We start from the raw sequence: 19177 nt of genomic DNA on the forward strand, positions 1-19177 counted from the left end.
CATAGCCATGCACTTAGTAGTAATAGACACTTTGTTAATGATATTAATGCAGTTGATAAAGCGACATTCTGTGTTTCCGTGACTTCTCAGGATCCAACGGGCCGCAGTTGTTCACGATCGAACAGTGGGGCACGAGGGACAAACTGCCCCGAGCGCACACCTGGTGAGAGATCTGTCTGTGTGTCTGCACCTGTCCACCTGTCTCTCCCGTCTCGTTTCACCACTTGTCCTGTGTCTCTCCGTCAGCTTCAACCGGCTGGATCTCCCTCCGTACGAGTCCTTCGAGGAGCTCCGCGAGAAGCTGCACATGGCCATCGAAAACGCTCAGGGCTTCGATGGGGTGGATTAGACTCCGGCTGCCACGGCAACAGCGTAACCATGGCGACAGCATCAGGACCACGCGTGCGAGCGGCTCTACGGCCAACACGCCGTCATAAAATCACAAATCTGTATGTTTCTGATGTTTACAGAAGAATGTTTTGTAATGCACTCCTGCATACAGTGTGTCTCTGCGTACAAGATTTCAAAACAGCTATAGATTTGATCATATCTATGCATTTGAGCATAATTGAGGATTTCTAATATGAGCTTTTAAGTCACGGGTTATGGATGTGCATTATTTGGCTGATGAGATTTCCCAACATGCACAATGGCAGTCTGTACAAATAATGTTAATTTTTTCATTTGTTTTGAATTTTAAAAAAATTCAAATGTATCCAGGCATCATCGTTTGTACAGATGTAACGCTCTATTGCTCTTAATCATGACTTTTTCTCACTTTGACTTTGTTTACATGTTTTTTGTTTACTTCTGAAAACAATGACTATTAAATTTTTTTTTTTTTTAAGGTCGAAGCACTTTTCTAAAAACGAAAGGTTCAAGTCTTACTGTGTATAGATCACCTCAGTCAAGCTGTATTGTGACAAATCATTGCTTTATATCATTTACTGAATGTTTACAGCTTAAATATTGCTTAAAGTAAGCACATGTTGTCTCGCAAGAAACGTATCGGACTGTTAAATAACTTTGCCTTCATTTGTACTATAAAACTATTCGATTCGAGCAACTTTTAGTGAGGAAACACTTTTATCGTCGATGCTGTTGTTTAATTAGACACTATTATATGAACGTCCGCTGCATTTCTACAGATGTTTTTGGCACTGACGAGAGAGTTTCAGAAAGGATTTTCTATCAAAGATTTATGAGCAAAAGTGTCTTTCCTTTTATTGTAAATTGTGCTGATTTTAACTGTCACGCCGATCTTTATGGCTGCATATTTAAATAAAACTTAAACTAAACAAAACATACCCTCACCAAGTTATGTCTTCACTAAATTTAGTGCAGTCTTTAATAAGTTTTAAGAGTTGTTACTTGAGCAGTTTTCATAATGCATGAAGAGTTCAGATGCAAGAGCCTCTAAGTACCATTTGAAATTTTCTTCTAAAACTAGAATTTTATTGTTTATGCTCCAACATCCAAAAATGCTCATTTTAGAAGACAATTTCAAGGCTTTTCACATATTGTTTCACAGTAACTTTTGCAGGAATCACCTGCTAGTCAGCAGACAAAGTTAAGTAAGTTTTATTTGTAGACAAGTGGGATTTATTTTTGTATTTGTTTTATTATTATAATTTTATCATCATCATTAACATTTTTATATTGTTATGGTTAGTCCTATACAAATGGTATTGAGTAACATTTATTTATATTATTATTATTGTACTAATTATATTGAGTATTTTTATTTTATACCAAAGGTATTGAAAAACATTTATTGCACAAATAGTATCGAATTTTTATTTCATATTTATTCACATAAATATATTTTATTTACATATAAATGTCATTATCAATAAATAGAAAACATGTTCTCATGATAATTATTGTAAAGTTATGTATTTAATATGCCCAGTAATGCAGTTCTGCCAAAAGGGGGCGCAATGTCGCTGTAAACTTCTTCACAACGTGGGCTGTGTTGTGGCATAAATAATACTTTATTGATCTAATACATTAGATATTGACTAGATATACTTTTTGGAACTATATATTTACTTTGCATTAAATTATAGAGTTAAATACATTCAAATATATAATTTTAAAGTATTAAAAGCCTCAGAGCTGAGCAAAGTGTGAGAGTGATGTCTGTGGGTGCGTTTACAACAGGACTGAGTGACAATGCTGTTGTTTCCCCCTTTTCTTTTCTTTTCTCTTCTCTTTTCTATCCCATCCCCCTTTATGCCCACAGTCCTGCAGAGGTCAGCTGATGGGTCACACACCATTTCACTCAAGCTCTGGACACTGCTGGGGTCAGAAGGGTGGGGTGATGCGGAAAAGTGTCCAGTGAGAAGGATCCTAGAATACATGCCGGATCTTCTTTCTCATATTGATTCGATCCCTTATTGATCAGATCTCATGCATTAGCATATTAGCAGTTGCTGTTTCCAAAATGAAACGAAATAAATGACATGTTTTCCCCCAGATACAGATAACTCTGTTCATCCTCACGACTCAGATGTGAATCACAGTTACACAGCAAACCAGAGATGATAACTGTTTGAGGTTTACTAAACTACAGTAGAATTTATTCACAGTCACACTATTCATCGCAAGATATATTACATTTTTATTGTGACAATCATTAATTATTATTTTATTATAATAAAATATTATATATAATTATACTAATAAAATGCTAATATATATATATATATATATATATATATATATATATTTTTTTTTTTTTTTTTTTTTTTTTTTTTTTGCATTTTATTACTATAATATTAATATATATATTTATATATATATGTGTGTGTGTGTGTGTGTCTTATTAATCATTATATTATTGTTTTTTTTTTTTATTGGGTGTATTTATTTTGAGATATAAATTAAATTTTATAATATATAATTATGAAATATAAATCTATAATATAATATAATTATATATTCCTGTAAAGTTGACTTTCAGGATTGTATGCAGTGTGACATGCTATAAATATTTAAACAAGACTAGATTTAAAAAGCATTTTTCACATTTTTCACATTTTAAATATTTCCGTTAGAAATTCATGTGAATGCAGGACCACTTAAAATTAACTAGTGAAAGCAAAAAATGGCAAAACTTGAGGACTGATTATAGGATAACCAGACCAGACACAGCAGAGTTGAAGTGTGATGTTTTTCTCTGTGTTTCCTGACTGTGGGAAACTGAACTCAGGCTCTTTTCTCCTGATGTGCACTGAACAGATGTATTGTTCTATTGTACTGAACTATTGTCCGGCCGGTCAGAGGGTCCGGAGGGAGGAGCGAGCGGAGAGCAGATCAATACTGTTCCTTCAGTCTGCAGCTGTCCAGCTCAAGCCATGATCCTGGCCAGATCTGAGTGTGTGTGTGTGTGTGTGTGTGTGTGTGAGAGAGAGAGAGAGAGAGAGAGAGAGAGAGAGAGAGACATAAGACTGAAATTAGACAGCTGACCAACACACACTCAGTAGAACAGCCTTAGTGTATGAAAGACTGGGGCTAGTTGTCACATGTTCAGATTTGGACTTTGAAGCATTGTAGATTTGTGTGCTGCTGGATGGAGAAAAGTGAAATCCTTGCTGATCCTGCAGCATTCGAGACAGATTCAGACACACACACTTTAATATGTTTTTGTCTAATGCAATCACAGTGTGATTTAAGAGTTCAAATGCTATTCTGAGCCAATGCAACAGAAATCTCAACATCATCTGGCTTTGGATGTCACCCTGAACAATAAACAGAATAGTAACAAACACAAATGCTGATAAATATGATGAAAAAAACAAAATGTTTTAATCCTAATAAACTTAGGCTTTATGACAATATGTTTTGATTAACTACTGATCAGAAAACAGTTATTATTTAGTGCTGTCAAAAGATGAATCGCATCCATAAAAAAGTTTGTATTTACATAATGTGTGTGTACTGTGTAGATTTACTATGTACAGTATTTATAAAAACACACATGCATGTATATATTTAAGAAAAATGTTACATCTACATATTTGAAATATATTTATATATAATATAAATTATATATATATATATAAATTTATAAATGCATGTAAATACTTTTAAAATGTATAGTGTGAGTGTATCTATGTGTACATGTGTATGTATACATAATTAATATACACAGTATACGCACATATTATGTAAACAAACTTTTATTATGGATGCGATTAATCATTTGACAACACACACACACACACACACACACACACACACATATATATATATATATGTATATATAACTGTAAACATATGTAAACTGTAAACACAAACTGTATGTGTGTGTGTGTGTGTGTGTGTATATATATATATATATATATATATATATATATATATATATATATATATACATATATGTATTTATGATTAGGACAAACAGGTCATAATGTCTTATATTGTTTTATGTTATTTCCAGTTGTAAATAATTGATGATTTTGAAAACGTAATTCAGTCATTAAGAACTTTAACTGATAAAAAAATAATAAATAATAATAATAAATCATAAAAAGAGGTAAATCCGCTCGTCTTTATATATCTGCTCATGAATATCAATCTCTGAACATCTGTTTTCAGGCGGAGGAATCTCCCCACGCTCTGATGAGCCGCGTCACGCAGCGCGCTCCGGGACCGGTCCTCTTCCGCAGGAAGTAGTGCGCTCGCAGCGGTCAGCAGCATCGCGCGCTCCGTTCAGTCAGAAGAAAGTGTGTGGAGCTCGAGTCCGCAAGCCACGGGCTCAGGCATGCTCGGACTAGCAGAGTAAATGGCGTCTTTCAAAACGGATTTATACCAGCATCTGCTGCTTCTTGCAGTATTTCTGTCAATCTCAGGTAAGAGCGTTTAATTCATATTTGCAGGAACAGAAATGAGTTATGTATGAAGTTAAATGTCAGGATGCTTCGTGACTTAAATGTCCTGGATGAGGGGTTTCATGCACTGAAACTTAAACCTTACATATAAAACATTATTAAATGTATATTTATTGATAAGTGATTTGATAGAACTGAGCGTTAGAAACACTGAGTGATACATTGATTCGATTCACTCACGTGCGCGAAACACAATGTAGCACACTTCAAAGCAGCATGGGCAGTCATGCAGATGTTACTTGTTTCAAGTGATTAAAATGATTCTTCTGATCACAGAGGATTATTGCACATTCACATTTTCCTGATGAAGAGTTTTTTAATTTTTTAATTTAATGCATCATTCACATACATTATCTTATTATATTATGCATTCAAAACTGCTTCATGCATAATCAAATAGCTGGTAATATATCATGAAGCATGCATATTCTTAGGTGAATGTTTAGGAACTACATTATAAGTGAATCATAATATAATATCTGAAATATATCTATTTGAGTGTCACCTGCATAATATAATGCATAACAGATTAGTATTAGTGATAGTTACATCATGAAACTTATATTTATGCATTGTCATATCTGACTGAATACAATATGACTGCTATACTAAACATTTTATAATACTTGAAACATTTTATGTTGTGAAAATTAGACACGCCAAAGTTATTATAGTCAGTCACCACTTTTTTATTTCTCTTCTTCCTTCTCTTCTTTATTTCTCTTTATGCACAAAAATAACATTTCAAGCTATACTTTAGAATTTATAAAGACCGATGCATCTCATAAATATCCCAAAATGTTTCCAAATCAAAAATACGTAACATTACTATCTTGAAATTCTCTTTTTAGATCCTTTTAAAAAGTTTTTTTTTCTCAATGTTTTTTTCTGCTCTCATAGCTGCTAAATGTCATGCTGGGAATGAATTACAGCTCTTCTTTAGACAAGAATCCAGTCTCTTCTGACTTTATGAGCCATGAATAAGAGGATTACAGCGAGTAATCCATCAGGTCAAATATGATTACAGCAGCTCATCTCAGAGTCTCTCTCAGTGGCCACAGTTCTGTCTGTCTCTGCAGGTGTGACCAGTTTTAGTGAGCTGTTTTTTATAAAGGAGCTCCACGATGTGACCGTATTGAGGAGGGACGCTGTGATTTTGGACTGTCAGGCCCACGGCGAGGCTCCCATCGGCATCCGGTGGCTGAAGAACGGAGCGACGCTCACAGAGTCGGAGCGCGTTTACCTGCTCACCAACGGCTCTCTGTTCATCTCAGAGGTGGACAGCCGGAAGGACAAATCAGATGAAGGCTTCTACCAGTGCCTTGCCCAGAACAAATATGGATCTATTCTCAGCCAGAGAGCCCGCTTGACTATCGCAAGTAAGTTGCATTGGTGTATTTTTCCCGATATGTGTCATTGTTGCTTGAATGTCTTTTGAGATTAAAGGAAAAGTTCACCCAAAAATGAACATTAACTCACCTTCAGGACATCCAAGATGTAGATGAGTTTGTTCCTTCATCAGATTTGGAGAAATGTTGCATTGCATCAGTGTCTCAGTAATTCAGTGAATGGGTGCCGTCAGAATGAGAGTCCTTTTTTCACTTCAGGAGTGCTGTGGATTATTGTGATGTTTTTATCAGCTGTTAGGACAGTTTTTGTGAACTGTTTCTATTCCTTGTTTTCAAAGGCATTTTTTTCTACAGTCAGATATGTTTTAAGTAAAGCATCATTTCAAATTCTTGATCAGATTAATCTAATAAAAAACATCAATATTCATATAGGTAGGTGGCTATTAGGACTGTCCCAATAATCAATATATCAGCTTATCGCACAATATATGTACATGACCTCAATAATTTTTGGTGACTTAATATATCGCCCGTTATATTTACATTAAAATGTATATTTTTTGCATTCCACTTGCGTCTGTCTTTTGCAGCTTCTCGTACATAACGTGGTGTAATCATGAGGTTCTAGTTCAAATGTAAAAAATGCTTCTACAAAATAAGTTTCATCTGCAGATATGGCCTTGTTTAGGGATCTGTGTGCATACAGACGTCTGACTGCTGAGTAGTGATTGTGTTCTTCAGCGATAGTGTGCACCCTTCATTTACAGAGACGGAAAAATCTGAAGATGGAAAAATCTCCATACTTATTTCTGGGGCAATATATCGCACGACAGAAAGTTGTTATCGTGACAGGCCTGCTGGCTGTAGTCTGCTCAGATTGTTGGTTGTAGATGTGATACAGATAGCTGGAGGATAGATGAGTGTGTTTGTGTGCTCGCGGCTGTGTGAGAATGTGTCCATTGGTGTGTAAATGAAGGCCGGCAGGTTTGAAAAGCTCAGTTTGCGGAGGACACTAGTGCCCCGGTGTTAAAGAGCACATCACCCCTATTCACAGCGCTCTGCCTTTATATGAGCACCTCCTGACCGCAGCCGTTGTTCCTGCTCTCCTGTGTGTGTGTGTGTGTGTGTGTGTGTGTGTGTGTGTTTGACAGAGGCTTTTAAAGGTCCTCTCCTCTCCTGAGGCTGTGTGTCATTCTGCTTCAGGACAAAAAGCATGTGTTTCTGCTGCTCTCGCTGCATTCTCTCATTCAGAGCGAAACTTCAGCACTTAGACTGTTCAAGAGGAGTTTTCACTCGGCTGGGTTGTTATAGTTATCTAAAACTAAATCCATAAAATACTTTCGGCCCTTGAAATAAAATGGATGATATCTGAAATAAAATAAATGACACAAAAAACATTTTATTTCAGCTTGTTACCAAGTCATCATTTCTCATTTTTTATTTAACTTAACTGAAATAAATAAAACTAAATATTTAAAAATTAAATTAATAAAAATGTATAAAAAATATAATTATATTTTTACACTTCGTATTTGAAAACTAAATATCAAAAATTAAATTAATAAAATTAATAATAACATAATATATGTATAATAACATAAAAAAACATATAGACATATTAGGGGTAAAAATTATAAAAATGAAACAAAACACTAAATTATTAAAAATGTAACTTGTTTCCAGATTTATGGGATGTTTAGGTCTTGATTTGAGATCCGTTTGATCAAAATAAATCAAATCCAGAGATTTTTGGAATATATTTTTTCTTATTATTTTAATATATTTTTTATTGTTATTTTAATAAATATGTAATTGATTAAAATTGTATATATATATATATTATGTTTGTGTGTGTATAATTTTAATATATTTTTTTTATTTTAATATTATATTTTATTTCAAATTCTTCAAAGATGAAATGATCTGAGTTGTTCCACACATTTTTTTGCTCTATACTCCTACTGAATGACAACTAGTTAGTAGTTTGGGGCTGTTTTTAATAACTTAAGATGAAACAAAGTTGAGACGAGACAAAGTTCATGCCTTAATGAAATTTCCTTGAAGTTTACTGAGCTTTTAAAGAGAAACATCTGAGTGAAAGCATTCAGTTTTTGTTGTTTACACACATGCATGTGTTTAGGATGATATGTCCCGCCTCTGTATGAGCTGTAGGTGTTTTCAGCATTTTCTGGGGGTGATGTCTGAATGTTTGCAGGTGTTGTAGCGGTGTAAATCTGCTAATGAGTCATGTATTGTGTAACAGTCACATTCACTAAACTTCACCCCCCTAGATGCCCACAACCCATAAATCCAACCAGAAATACAGCAAATATAACATATCAACAGAAAGAACAACATGTGAAGGGAGTAGTTGTGTGTGTTATGAAGTAAAGACAGCGAGTGTTTTACAGGCTGCTTTTAAAGGGGCATTAAGAGTCTTTCTACAGACTCTCTAAGAGCCCGTAAAATTTACAGGTACCTGGGAAATACCGTCAAGACGGACAACAAAGATGCTTGAAGGGAATTGCAAAACAGACACACAGATTTGAGTTAAAAACATGCAGAACTGGACAATATAATGAAAATGGATGATATATTTGAATTGATTTAACTGATGATATGCAATTATTTTATCTATTACTAAATATTAAACTTTAATCTTAATCTTTAATCTTAAGCATATATATATATACATATAGATTTTTTATGCATTAAAATTATAAACATGCCTGAGTTTGTGACATTTATTTTAAGGTTGGTGTTGGGAAACGGCCCTTCTTAAAATAATTTCTTATGCTGATTAATTTAATGCTTATTTGCATGCAAATTAAGTAATTCAATACACAACTTCAATTAATTAGGGCATTTTTTTTATTGCTTTCGGGATTTTTTAATGCATTAAGTAGTAAAAAGTATTCTTTATATATAAAATAATTCATTATGCTGATTATGTTGCATGCGATTTAACAAAAACTATTAAATGCATGATCTTCCAGCCTTATACACAAACACACACTCACATATACTGAAAGTCCTCTGCTCCTGAATGGCTGGTTTTATTGCAGCGAGTCGAGCTGGTGGCCTCCATGCGATTGCTTTCTGCTCCGCTAGTTTGCTGAATTGGTGAAAAGCTTTTTTTTTCTCTGTCTCCTTTTGTCCCATCTGCCCCCGACTGCCCCGGCCAAAGAAGCAGATTTCTTTGCAGGGCATTTGTTTGACCAGCTCGAGCTGGTCAGGACAGCTGGCGCTTTGCACCAATGGAAGGACAATTATGCAAGCGAGAGAGAAGCATGCAGGGATTTCGGGAAGTTTGGTTGCTGCTTAGTTTGTGTTGTTTGGGATGAGAAGTGAGAGTCCAGAGGTTGAGTGTGATTTTAGCACCGGTATGCGGTGATGGAGGCGACACGCTTTCTTTTCATCATGCTTGTGTTTTTTGACACCATGTGTTGGCAGATGTTTTTGTGTTTGTGTGTGTGAGATTGATGTTTCCACATGTTTAGACCTTTTGCCCTTCTCACCTCTACTCATATATCAGTCACTATCACACGTTTACTTAACTATCTAAATGAGGACATACCTTCAACTATTGTCTTGAACAAAAACTGATTAGATGAATGCATTATGCTGTATTTATTTGATCAAAAACACAGACAAAACAGAACTATTGTGAAATATGATTGCAATTTCTAATATTGGTTTCCTGTTTTAATATACTATAGAATGCATTTATGGAATTGTAGGATGTATAGGCCTTAAATATTGTAAAGATGAACATTGTAAGAGGTCTTGAATTCCCTCTCTGAATGTAAATCCAATGTGTGTGGAGACGGCGGGTCAGCGCTGATGTCAAAGGTGGCCTTCTTCAGCAGTTTAAAATTAGAAACATGCCAGAGTTTGTGACTCGCGCCTGCTTGTTTTGAGGGCCGGTGTTGGGAAACGGGTCCCTGAGGGCCTCTAATGTGTTCCTAGAATTCCTGGAATTGCTACAGGAACATCAAAACACTCTTTTCTTTCCTCAATCCGACTGGATGTCTGATGTAGGAGAAGCTTGTGGAAACATCATGACACTGCTTTTAAACTAATTGCTCTGAGTGGTTGATGATGAAAATAGCATATATTCTTTAAAATCATATTTTTTTGCTAGGCGATGCTTCAGAGTCAGATAATGAGTCAAACGTGGAGTGTTTGAGTCTGAGAGGAGATGTTTGAGGAATTTCAGAGGGACAGAACGGCTTTAGTGCGCAGTGTGGCATGTGAAAGGTTTCTATGGTTTCTCTAAGTGGCGGTCAGAGAGGTCAAAGGTTGCTTTAAATTGCCCAGCAGGTTGTGTGCAGGGAAACAGCGGCGAGGAGAGAAATATTCCTGCTAATAACAGACAAATACATGCCAACGTAGATCAGCTCATCTCACAAAATCCAGTATATCTGCCTTAGTTAGTAATACAGTATACTGCAGTAATTAACATGCACTGTATCCTCTGATTCTGTATTATAATTCTTCCATAATTAGCCCATAAGATATAGATACTGAGGTAATAAGGGGTATTATAATTCTTCAGAGTCATGCACTGTATCCTCTGATTCTGTATTATAATTCTTCAGAGTTGCACTTTTGATGCTCTTTACATTTTTATTGTGTACAGCTTTTTTATGTTATTTGAAAAAAGCTTGTTATTAAGAGGATAGTTAGTTTTTCTATTCAACCTGTTTTTGTAATGTACTCAATACCACAATAAAATCATAATTTGGTATCAAATTATGTTGAATATTGAATTTACACATGCCCAGCATCATAAAGAAATGGCCCTCCTCACTTCAAGAGCATGAGATTTTGGTATCAGCTTATGTTGAATATTGAATTTTATGCATTTTATAACACAACCCTGAATCCCGAAAAAAAAATATCTGATATCTGTCAAAAATATCAATAAAAAAACCTATATTGATAGATGCTAGGTTCAAAAATATCAATAAAAAATGTTCTATTGTATACGTTTTTATTTTCAAATTACATATATGCATCAGCTTTAATGCACGGTAGCACTTTATTTTAAGGTGTCCTTTTTACACGTGTTATGTGTACTTACTATTATAATAACAATAAATTATGCATAATTACATGCAAGTAACCCCTAATCCTAAGCATAACCATGTAGTTAATAAATATTACTCAGTACCTAAATGAATAATTACACTGTAAAAAGGACATCTTAACACAAAGTGTAATGCACTTATCAAAATAACAAAAGCATTAAATGACAAAAGTTTAATGGCAAAAAGTAGATTTCAAAATATATAATTTAACTTTAAAACCACAATTAGGCATAAAAAATAAAAAAAATGTTTCGAATCGTTCAAACTTTTAAAAATGGGTTTAAAACTAAACATTCAAACTTTTAAAAATATTCTTAAACAAATTAATATGTTGTAATCTGGCTCAGATTCAGACAGGAATCAGGTGTTTGTATTAGTTTTTCTGCTGATTAAGTGATAATACAAGACTTCTTCAACACACAAATGGTTGTAAAAGCAAAAATGCTATGATCATAAATCATATTTTTCTGAGAAAGTGCTTCAGCAAAACAGGCACTATTTTTGGAATCAGCACCCAAAATTAGCAAGAAACAATTATTGGATTTGATTCAGGAGGACGGTGATATCAGTGCATTTTAGGATTGCATGCATGTTTCTTGAGAATTTGCCAAAATGCATGCGTTAATGTTTCTGTCATATCATGAGCACACCGAAAAATGCTGTGTAAGCAGGCAGCGTGAGTGCTAAGATCACAGATAATGCTCTGGAGGTGACCTGTTGCTCCTCAGTGGATCAGATAAGACACAATAGCTGTACTGTTTTCAGAGCTCGGGGGGAAAGATAAGGGTCTCGGGACATCTCCGGCCTCCCTGCCCCGTACGGCCAAAGGCCACAGGGAGAGGTCCTGAGCCTGGCCTCTGATTGGCTGGTGAGGGGCCGATTCTGGCTTCTGATTGGCCGGCGGGGGTCCTGAAGGGCTTTGCATTCTTCCCTTCTGTTCACAGACGAAGCATTCTTCTCTATTTCTCTAAAGAAGGAGTGAGCGAGAGGTGAGGTCAGGTCACGACTCAGCGGGACTGTGTTTGTTCACGGCGCTTGTGCATAATGCATCTGCTAATAAAACCTTAAAACATCTCAAATAAAATTGTCAAAGTCATATTTGAGTGTCAGAATCCCTTCAGTGGTCTCTAGAGAACAAGCTGAGATGCTTAATGAACAGCTTTCAGTGTGTGTGTCCCTAGAAGTTTGTTTGTGGTGGTGTGTGTGTTGAAGCTGAGATTGCGAATGGTGGTGGCGCTTTCCTCACTAACAGATTTTTAGGGCTTTGTGTCCCTCTTTCAGACACTTACACACTGTGTGTGACAGACGGTGTGTTTCAATCCTGTGTGTGTGTGTGAAGGCAGTTAATGCAGCATACAGTTGAAGGCTGAAATGGATAATGTCAGTTGCATGGTGGTGGCGTCTCTTACAGTTGCATTGCTTTGACAGACAGAGACAGAGAGAGGGAGAAATTACAAACACAGACAGATACACAAGCATAAATTTAAAATCACATCTGCCGAACAAACTTAATTCAAAAAACACATCCAAGGTCAGAGGTAGAAAGTTTCAATCCTGTTGTGGAGCTGCTGCACATCAAGCGTTATTTTTATTTTTAAGATCACATTTCTGGCTGTCATGGAGATGGAGGCACTAAAATTGAAAATCATGGACATGGAGTCTCCAAAGTTACACACCAAAGCCCCACATCTGCCGTCCCAATTGCATCGTCCCTCTGTGACCTGCCCGCTGACCCTGTGTGTGCCGATCCTCAGACCTGTGAAGGCGGCTGAGATCATATCTCATACTAATGTGTGCCGTATCCACAGACCTGAGAAAGAAATGCTGGTGTAGTGTAATTGCTCTGAAGGCGGACGGAAGTAACCACCCACATATAAGATCGCTCCAGCAAGGAAGTGTCCACTACAAAACCTCCTATCTAGGTCTTGCTTTCTGCTTCATGTTTAGTGCTCCGTTATTCTGCTTCACTTACTGCCGCCCGCGATTTGTTGAGGTCAGAGGTCAGAGGTCAGACTTACAGATCCTCTTATGTTTGCTTTTCAGAGGTGCCAGAGGTCTCAGGAATGGAGCCATTACAAGATCCTCTTATAATGCTGACTAATGCCGCAAAGAATAAGCTGTAGTTTAATAAACTACAAGATTTTTAATTAAAGTACAAATCTATACATCAAAAAACCAACTAATAAGTTTAATTAAATAAATTCAATTTCTGCCTCCTAATAAATAAATCAATTAATAAGGTGACTTTTTTCCATGAATTTATACATCCTAATTCTGACTGATTAGAAAAAGGTCTGACTGATTTAGTAGTATTTTAAGTCACTGGTAATAATCTCAACTTGTGATTCAGAAACTTTTCTTCTCAGAACACAGTGAGATTGAACCAAGACTTTTTTTCTGAGTGAAGGTAACTGGCTTTTTTAGTGTGTCTCCCTAAACACACACTTTTTTTAGAAAAAACAATGGATGTCTCTCTCACCTATAAATGTTTATCTACACAGATTGGAGAATGTTGTGATCGAACAGTCCTTCCTTCTTTTGTCTATTTAATTCTATGGGTTGTCGCTCTCTGCCGTTAGACTCTGCAGATCAAAACCAAAAATAAGAAAAATCACACCACATACATAACTACTTTAACATTACCAACTCAAAGCCACAGCACACCCATAACAAATAAAAATCACAGCACAATTGACATTCTAGAGACGAGGGGCTTGTATTGACCCCCCTTAAAGGGACAGTTCACCCAGAAGAAATGCATGGTGTAGTGTAATTGACATTCTAGAAGTGTCAATCAACTCAGAATAACAGAAGAAATGCATGGTGTAGTGTAATTGACATTCTAGAAGTGTCAATCAACTCAGAATAAGAGCTTTATTACTGGTAGAATTATATATGAAGCATCACTTCCTGTCAGTGATTACGTCTTACTTATCTGTGTCTTACTGCAACATTCAGGCCCGAGGCTGGTTTTGTTATTATCTCCATCCTAACATGAGGTCTGTATGTATAGCAGAGCTTCCATTGATTCCGGTTAACTAATTATTGACCGGAGGCTTCTTCAGGGGTTGAGGGGGGGGGGTGATCTGAATGGCTTTGGGGGGTTTTATGGCTGTTACATGTCTTTCGATCCTAAAACAGGCCGTTTATGGGGAGCTGTGTTTGCTTTTACTGATTATCATCACGCAGAGAGACAGATTCCCGTTTAAAGGGGAGTGACGCTGTTTTGCGACCGAAATTTACGCTGATTTCCTCACCGATCACGCAGAGAGACAGAAAGGTTCTTGTCTCTTTAAACCCCAGCACTGGGATCTACTTCTGGAATGGAGCCATGGGGTCTTAATGGTCTAACTAAAACTAAAAACCAAATTCCATAAAAAAAAAAAATAAATAACTGAAATAAAAATTCAGCTAATGCCCAAAGAAACATTTTTTATTTCCATTAAGTTTTGATCCAGTTTCTTAAAAAGGACTTCCTCTTTTGTCATTTAATTGATGTATCAAAGAATAACTCTGGAAAACTAAAACAAAAATATAAAAAAAACTACCTATAGACATATAATTTTTAAAAATAAATATAGAGATAGGTGCAAAGTTGTACTAAAACTAACAACTAATGTATAACCATTTTTTTTGTTCCGCATAAAAAATTTACAAAAATAAATAATAAGAAATTGATTGATTTCAACTTTGTTAAATAAAATGGAGCCCAAAGCATTAACATATTTGTAGCACAACAAAAATGTGTCAAAATTATTGTCATTGTGAGTATTTTTGTAATATATGCAAAACTTATTTTTTGATTTCATTTCATATAATATTTATTTTATTTTCTCACATTTGTTTTTATTAGATTTTTTCAGTTCCTAACAACCACACATCAATGAGAGATTATATTTAGTTAAATGTTAAAGAAAATCAAACCTGACCCTTATGACCTGGTTTTGTGCACCAAGGTTAAAAGAGATTTCTTTATTTTATTTAATTTAATCTCTCTGCGTGAGTGGGCCGGAAGCGTTTTGTTCGGGTTGGCGAGAGGGAGTTATTTAAAAAGGTTATTCACGTATGAATGGACGCATCAAATGTTCCAGTTACTAGGCCATGGTGAAATGCAATTCGAGAACTGCATTTCCAAAGTCACTGAGTATTATTCCAATCGCCGATTAAGCTTGTGAAGCCTTTTTTTTTTCTGTAATTAAAGTGAAATTTTGAGCACTAGCCTGGCCTACTCTTAAATATTTTTCCTTTAAGTTATTTTTTTCTTTCTTGTTGCATGAAACACTTTCTAACTGCTTGTTTCCTCCACCTCAACACAGATGTTTTTATATATATATATCTGTCAGATGAGAGTTGAAGTTACAAAACAAAATATGTTAAGAAAGGATGTAACACCACAACATTCACTAATACTAATGGGTTGTGTTCCTTACTTTAAGAGCTAAAATTGTAACACCCCCACACACACACACATAACAAATAATAAAAATAAAATGATAACACACCAAAACACACAAACACACACACACACTAAACACACTACAGCGTGAGGTGTGTGCTGCTAGTGTTTATCTAAAGCTTTTGTTGTGCTAGGATGAGTTTTCTGCTACTATTTATCTAAATCTAAAGCTGGAATGTTCTAATATAATATAGACTAATATGATCCTGATGTTTCAGTGTGAGAATGTGTTCGTTCTGGATCGTCTTACCACACAAGCGTCGCAATGTTATCCAAAAGATCTTCTTTTTGTCTATTTAATTTCATATAATGTTGGTTCATCTCCTCTCATCAGTGTCTTGAGACAACACAGTTTCATAATGAAAAACCAATATTACCAACATTAAAACAATATAAGCATATCATTTATACAACACACAACACAATTAATAAACAAAAACTCTTCACAGTAAACAGTAAACTGGTGATTAACCAGATCATTCCGGAAGATGACGGCATATACCAGTGTCAGGCGGAGAATGAGCAGGGTTCGGTTCTGGCCATGGCTCGTCTGATCGTAGTGATGTCGGACAACCGGCCGAGCGCACCCAGAAACGTCCGCGCGGACACCGTGTCCAGCTCAGCCATCCTACTGGCCTGGGAGAGACCCATGTACAACTCGGACAAAGTCATCGCCTCTCTGTGCACGTACAGAAGGCAAAAGGTGAACATCCGGATATAAGCGCACAGAAATTTAAAACTGAAAAAGATCAAAATTAAAAAAATACCAAACAAAAAAAATTAAATGCCCTCACCCTCAGGACATGCAAGATGTTGATGAGTTTGTTTCTTCATCAGGTTTGGAGAAATGGGTTTGTTATGAATGTAGCTTCCATCACTTGCTCACCATGATGACAGGGGTGCCGTCAGAATGAGTCCAAACAGCTGATAAACACACGATAATCCACAATAATCCACAGTCACTCCAGTCCGCCTCACGTGCACCCACCAGTTCAAGCCGCATCATCAACTGGCAACCGAGTTCAACAGAGAAGTCACTTTACCCAGGAACTCTTCTGACAAGTGTGAAATCTGGATTTTGGCCGGTTACCACTGAAAATTTTGTCTTCTCAGGTAGAAGAATCAGTAGCTGTAGAAAAGAATACACACCGGCATCTAGAGGGAGCTGCAGGGGACTTTGTTGGAGTGTTTTGGGGGTTGATCGACCAAAGTCTCAGCGTGGCTCTTTTTCTGTAATTTGGTTATTTACATATCATATAGTATCGCACTGTTGAGATTTTCATTTATTATGAAGCAGTGGACTTCTGGACTAAACCGTCAGGATTTGCCTTAGTTACCGCTATTTAAAAAGTTGTTCAAATTATGGCAAAAAGGAAGAGAAGACAATGAGGACGTCCAGCAAGGAAAACTCTTGGCAGATAAGGGATTTGCTCTGACGTTGAATTTTTAGTGGGGAAAGACTAACTATAGGAATTTTTTAAAATAACTAAAAAATACAGCTCACTAAAACTTAGTGCTAACAATAAAATTCACAAGTAAAACATTTCTTTTTAATTGTCGTGAATATATGACCTATACATAACTCTGGTTTCAAACATATTTTTTGCAATTAAGTAAATTCTTTATGCATATATATATATTAATATTGCATTTGCTTTTATCTAATAGTCCACTTACACATGCATATATGCATTTTATCATATATATATATACACTTTGGGGATTAGAATGATTTTTACACTGTGAAAGTTTTGCCGTGTAAAAAGTCAACGAAGAAGTCGTGAACGCTGCTCACCCGCTACATCATGGATGCCCAAGTCTAACATTTTTTTTACATTGCCATGGTTATGTCTGACCACGTCATAAAATGATACTGGAGGACGTAATGATTGTTCAAACCTATGTATTTATCATTAATACGAATTTCAAATTAACTGTCCCAACAGGTCTAAATAACGAAGAGTACCAGATAGTTATCGGTAACGACGTCGTGTCCCAACAGGTCTAAATAACGAAGAGTACCAGATAGTTATCGGTAACGATACCACCCGCTACATCATTGTGCCTGGATGCCCGGGCGGAACTCCACCTTTTACATCGTAGCGTGTTATATTAAACGAATAGTTCATCCATGTCTGACCACGTCATACAGCACACACTGGAGGACGGTGAGTAGAGAATGAGGATCAGACATTCAAACCTATCTGTGTTATATTAAACGAATAGTTCATCCAGAAATTTCAAAAAAATTTTTTCCCGGAACAAACATATATAAATAAATCATTATAACACTATCACTCTCTCTGGAATGGATGCTCTGCAGTGAATGGGTGCCGTCAGAATGCGAGTCCAAACAGCTGATAAAAATCATCACAATAATCCACAAGTAATCCACAGCACTCCAGTCCCATCTGGAGGCATCTGGGAGAAGACAAAAGATGAAACAAATCCAGCATTAAGACGTTTTTAACTCAAATACATAGAGTCCATAATCCATAATAACACTTTCTCCAGTGAAAAAGTGCATCTCCTGTTGTCTCTCACATCAAAATCCAACCCCATATTTGTTTAGAGCTGTTTTGGCTTGTAAATGGCACTTGAACTGTGTTGAGTTCTCTTATCTGATTCAGACCAGACCACTTTATCACTGGAGGAAGCGTTGCTATGAATTATGTACTCGCATTTTGGCCAGAAGCAATGGCTTGAAGTTAAAATGCTTTAATGATGGATTTGTTTCTTACAAACACACAGCTTTTGTCTTCTCAAGACATTAACTGATGGACTGGATGTGTGTGGATTACAGCTGTTTGGACGGCACCCATTCACTCCATTTTACTTGGATCGAGATGAGCGCGCTATGGTATTTGCCTTTAAAAAAGATGCAACATTATATCGTTGTATGGATTATATAACTATATTTTCCCTGAGATCCATTCATAATGCTAATCATTATTTTTGTACTTCTTTAGACTTCTATATGTAAATGAGGTCTGTTATGGCTGCTCTGTGGGTTTGCTAATGGGTCCGTGATGTTCGTAAGTACTGAATGTCATGAAGTAAATCTCGTTTCTCTCTGGTTCAGTTCCCTTGCGTGCTCCTGAGTTGAGCCTCACCAGCCGCAGTCCCTCTGATATCCAGGTGTCGTGGCAGCCTCTGTCTCATAAGCTGAGTCGTGGTCGTGTGTCTGGGTACCGCCTCTCGTACAGGACCAGCACAGACGGGGCAGTGACACAGCTGGAGCTCTCCAGACACAAAACCCATCACCTCCTGGAGGGTCTTCAGCCCGACACCACGTATCTGCTCCGCATCGCTGCAGCGACCAGCGTGGGATGGGGAGAACCATCGGCCTGGACGTCCCACAGGACACCCAAGGCTTCCAGCACT

General features: G+C 36.4%; 1 protein-coding gene and 1 pseudogene across 2 annotated transcripts in view; both read left to right on the forward strand.

Moving 5' to 3' along the window:
- LOC109093715 (E3 ubiquitin-protein ligase NEDD4-like) overlaps positions 1-861 on the forward strand; it is a 31333-nt gene extending 30472 nt beyond the window's left edge. For both annotated transcript variants that reach the window (XM_042744542.1, XM_042744541.1), the window contains 2 exons: positions 91-163; positions 247-861. In XM_042744542.1, coding sequence (XP_042600476.1) covers positions 91-163; positions 247-349 — 176 coding nt within the window. In that variant the 3' untranslated portion in view covers positions 350-861. The remainder of the gene's footprint in view (positions 1-90; positions 164-246) is intronic.
- A 3865-nt stretch (positions 862-4726) lies between these two features.
- LOC109072505 overlaps positions 4727-19177 on the forward strand; it is a 31222-nt pseudogene continuing 16771 nt past the window's right edge.

Source organism: Cyprinus carpio, chromosome B18, assembly GCF_018340385.1.
Source record: "Cyprinus carpio isolate SPL01 chromosome B18, ASM1834038v1, whole genome shotgun sequence".
NCBI classification, from domain to species: domain Eukaryota; kingdom Metazoa; phylum Chordata; class Actinopteri; order Cypriniformes; family Cyprinidae; genus Cyprinus; species Cyprinus carpio.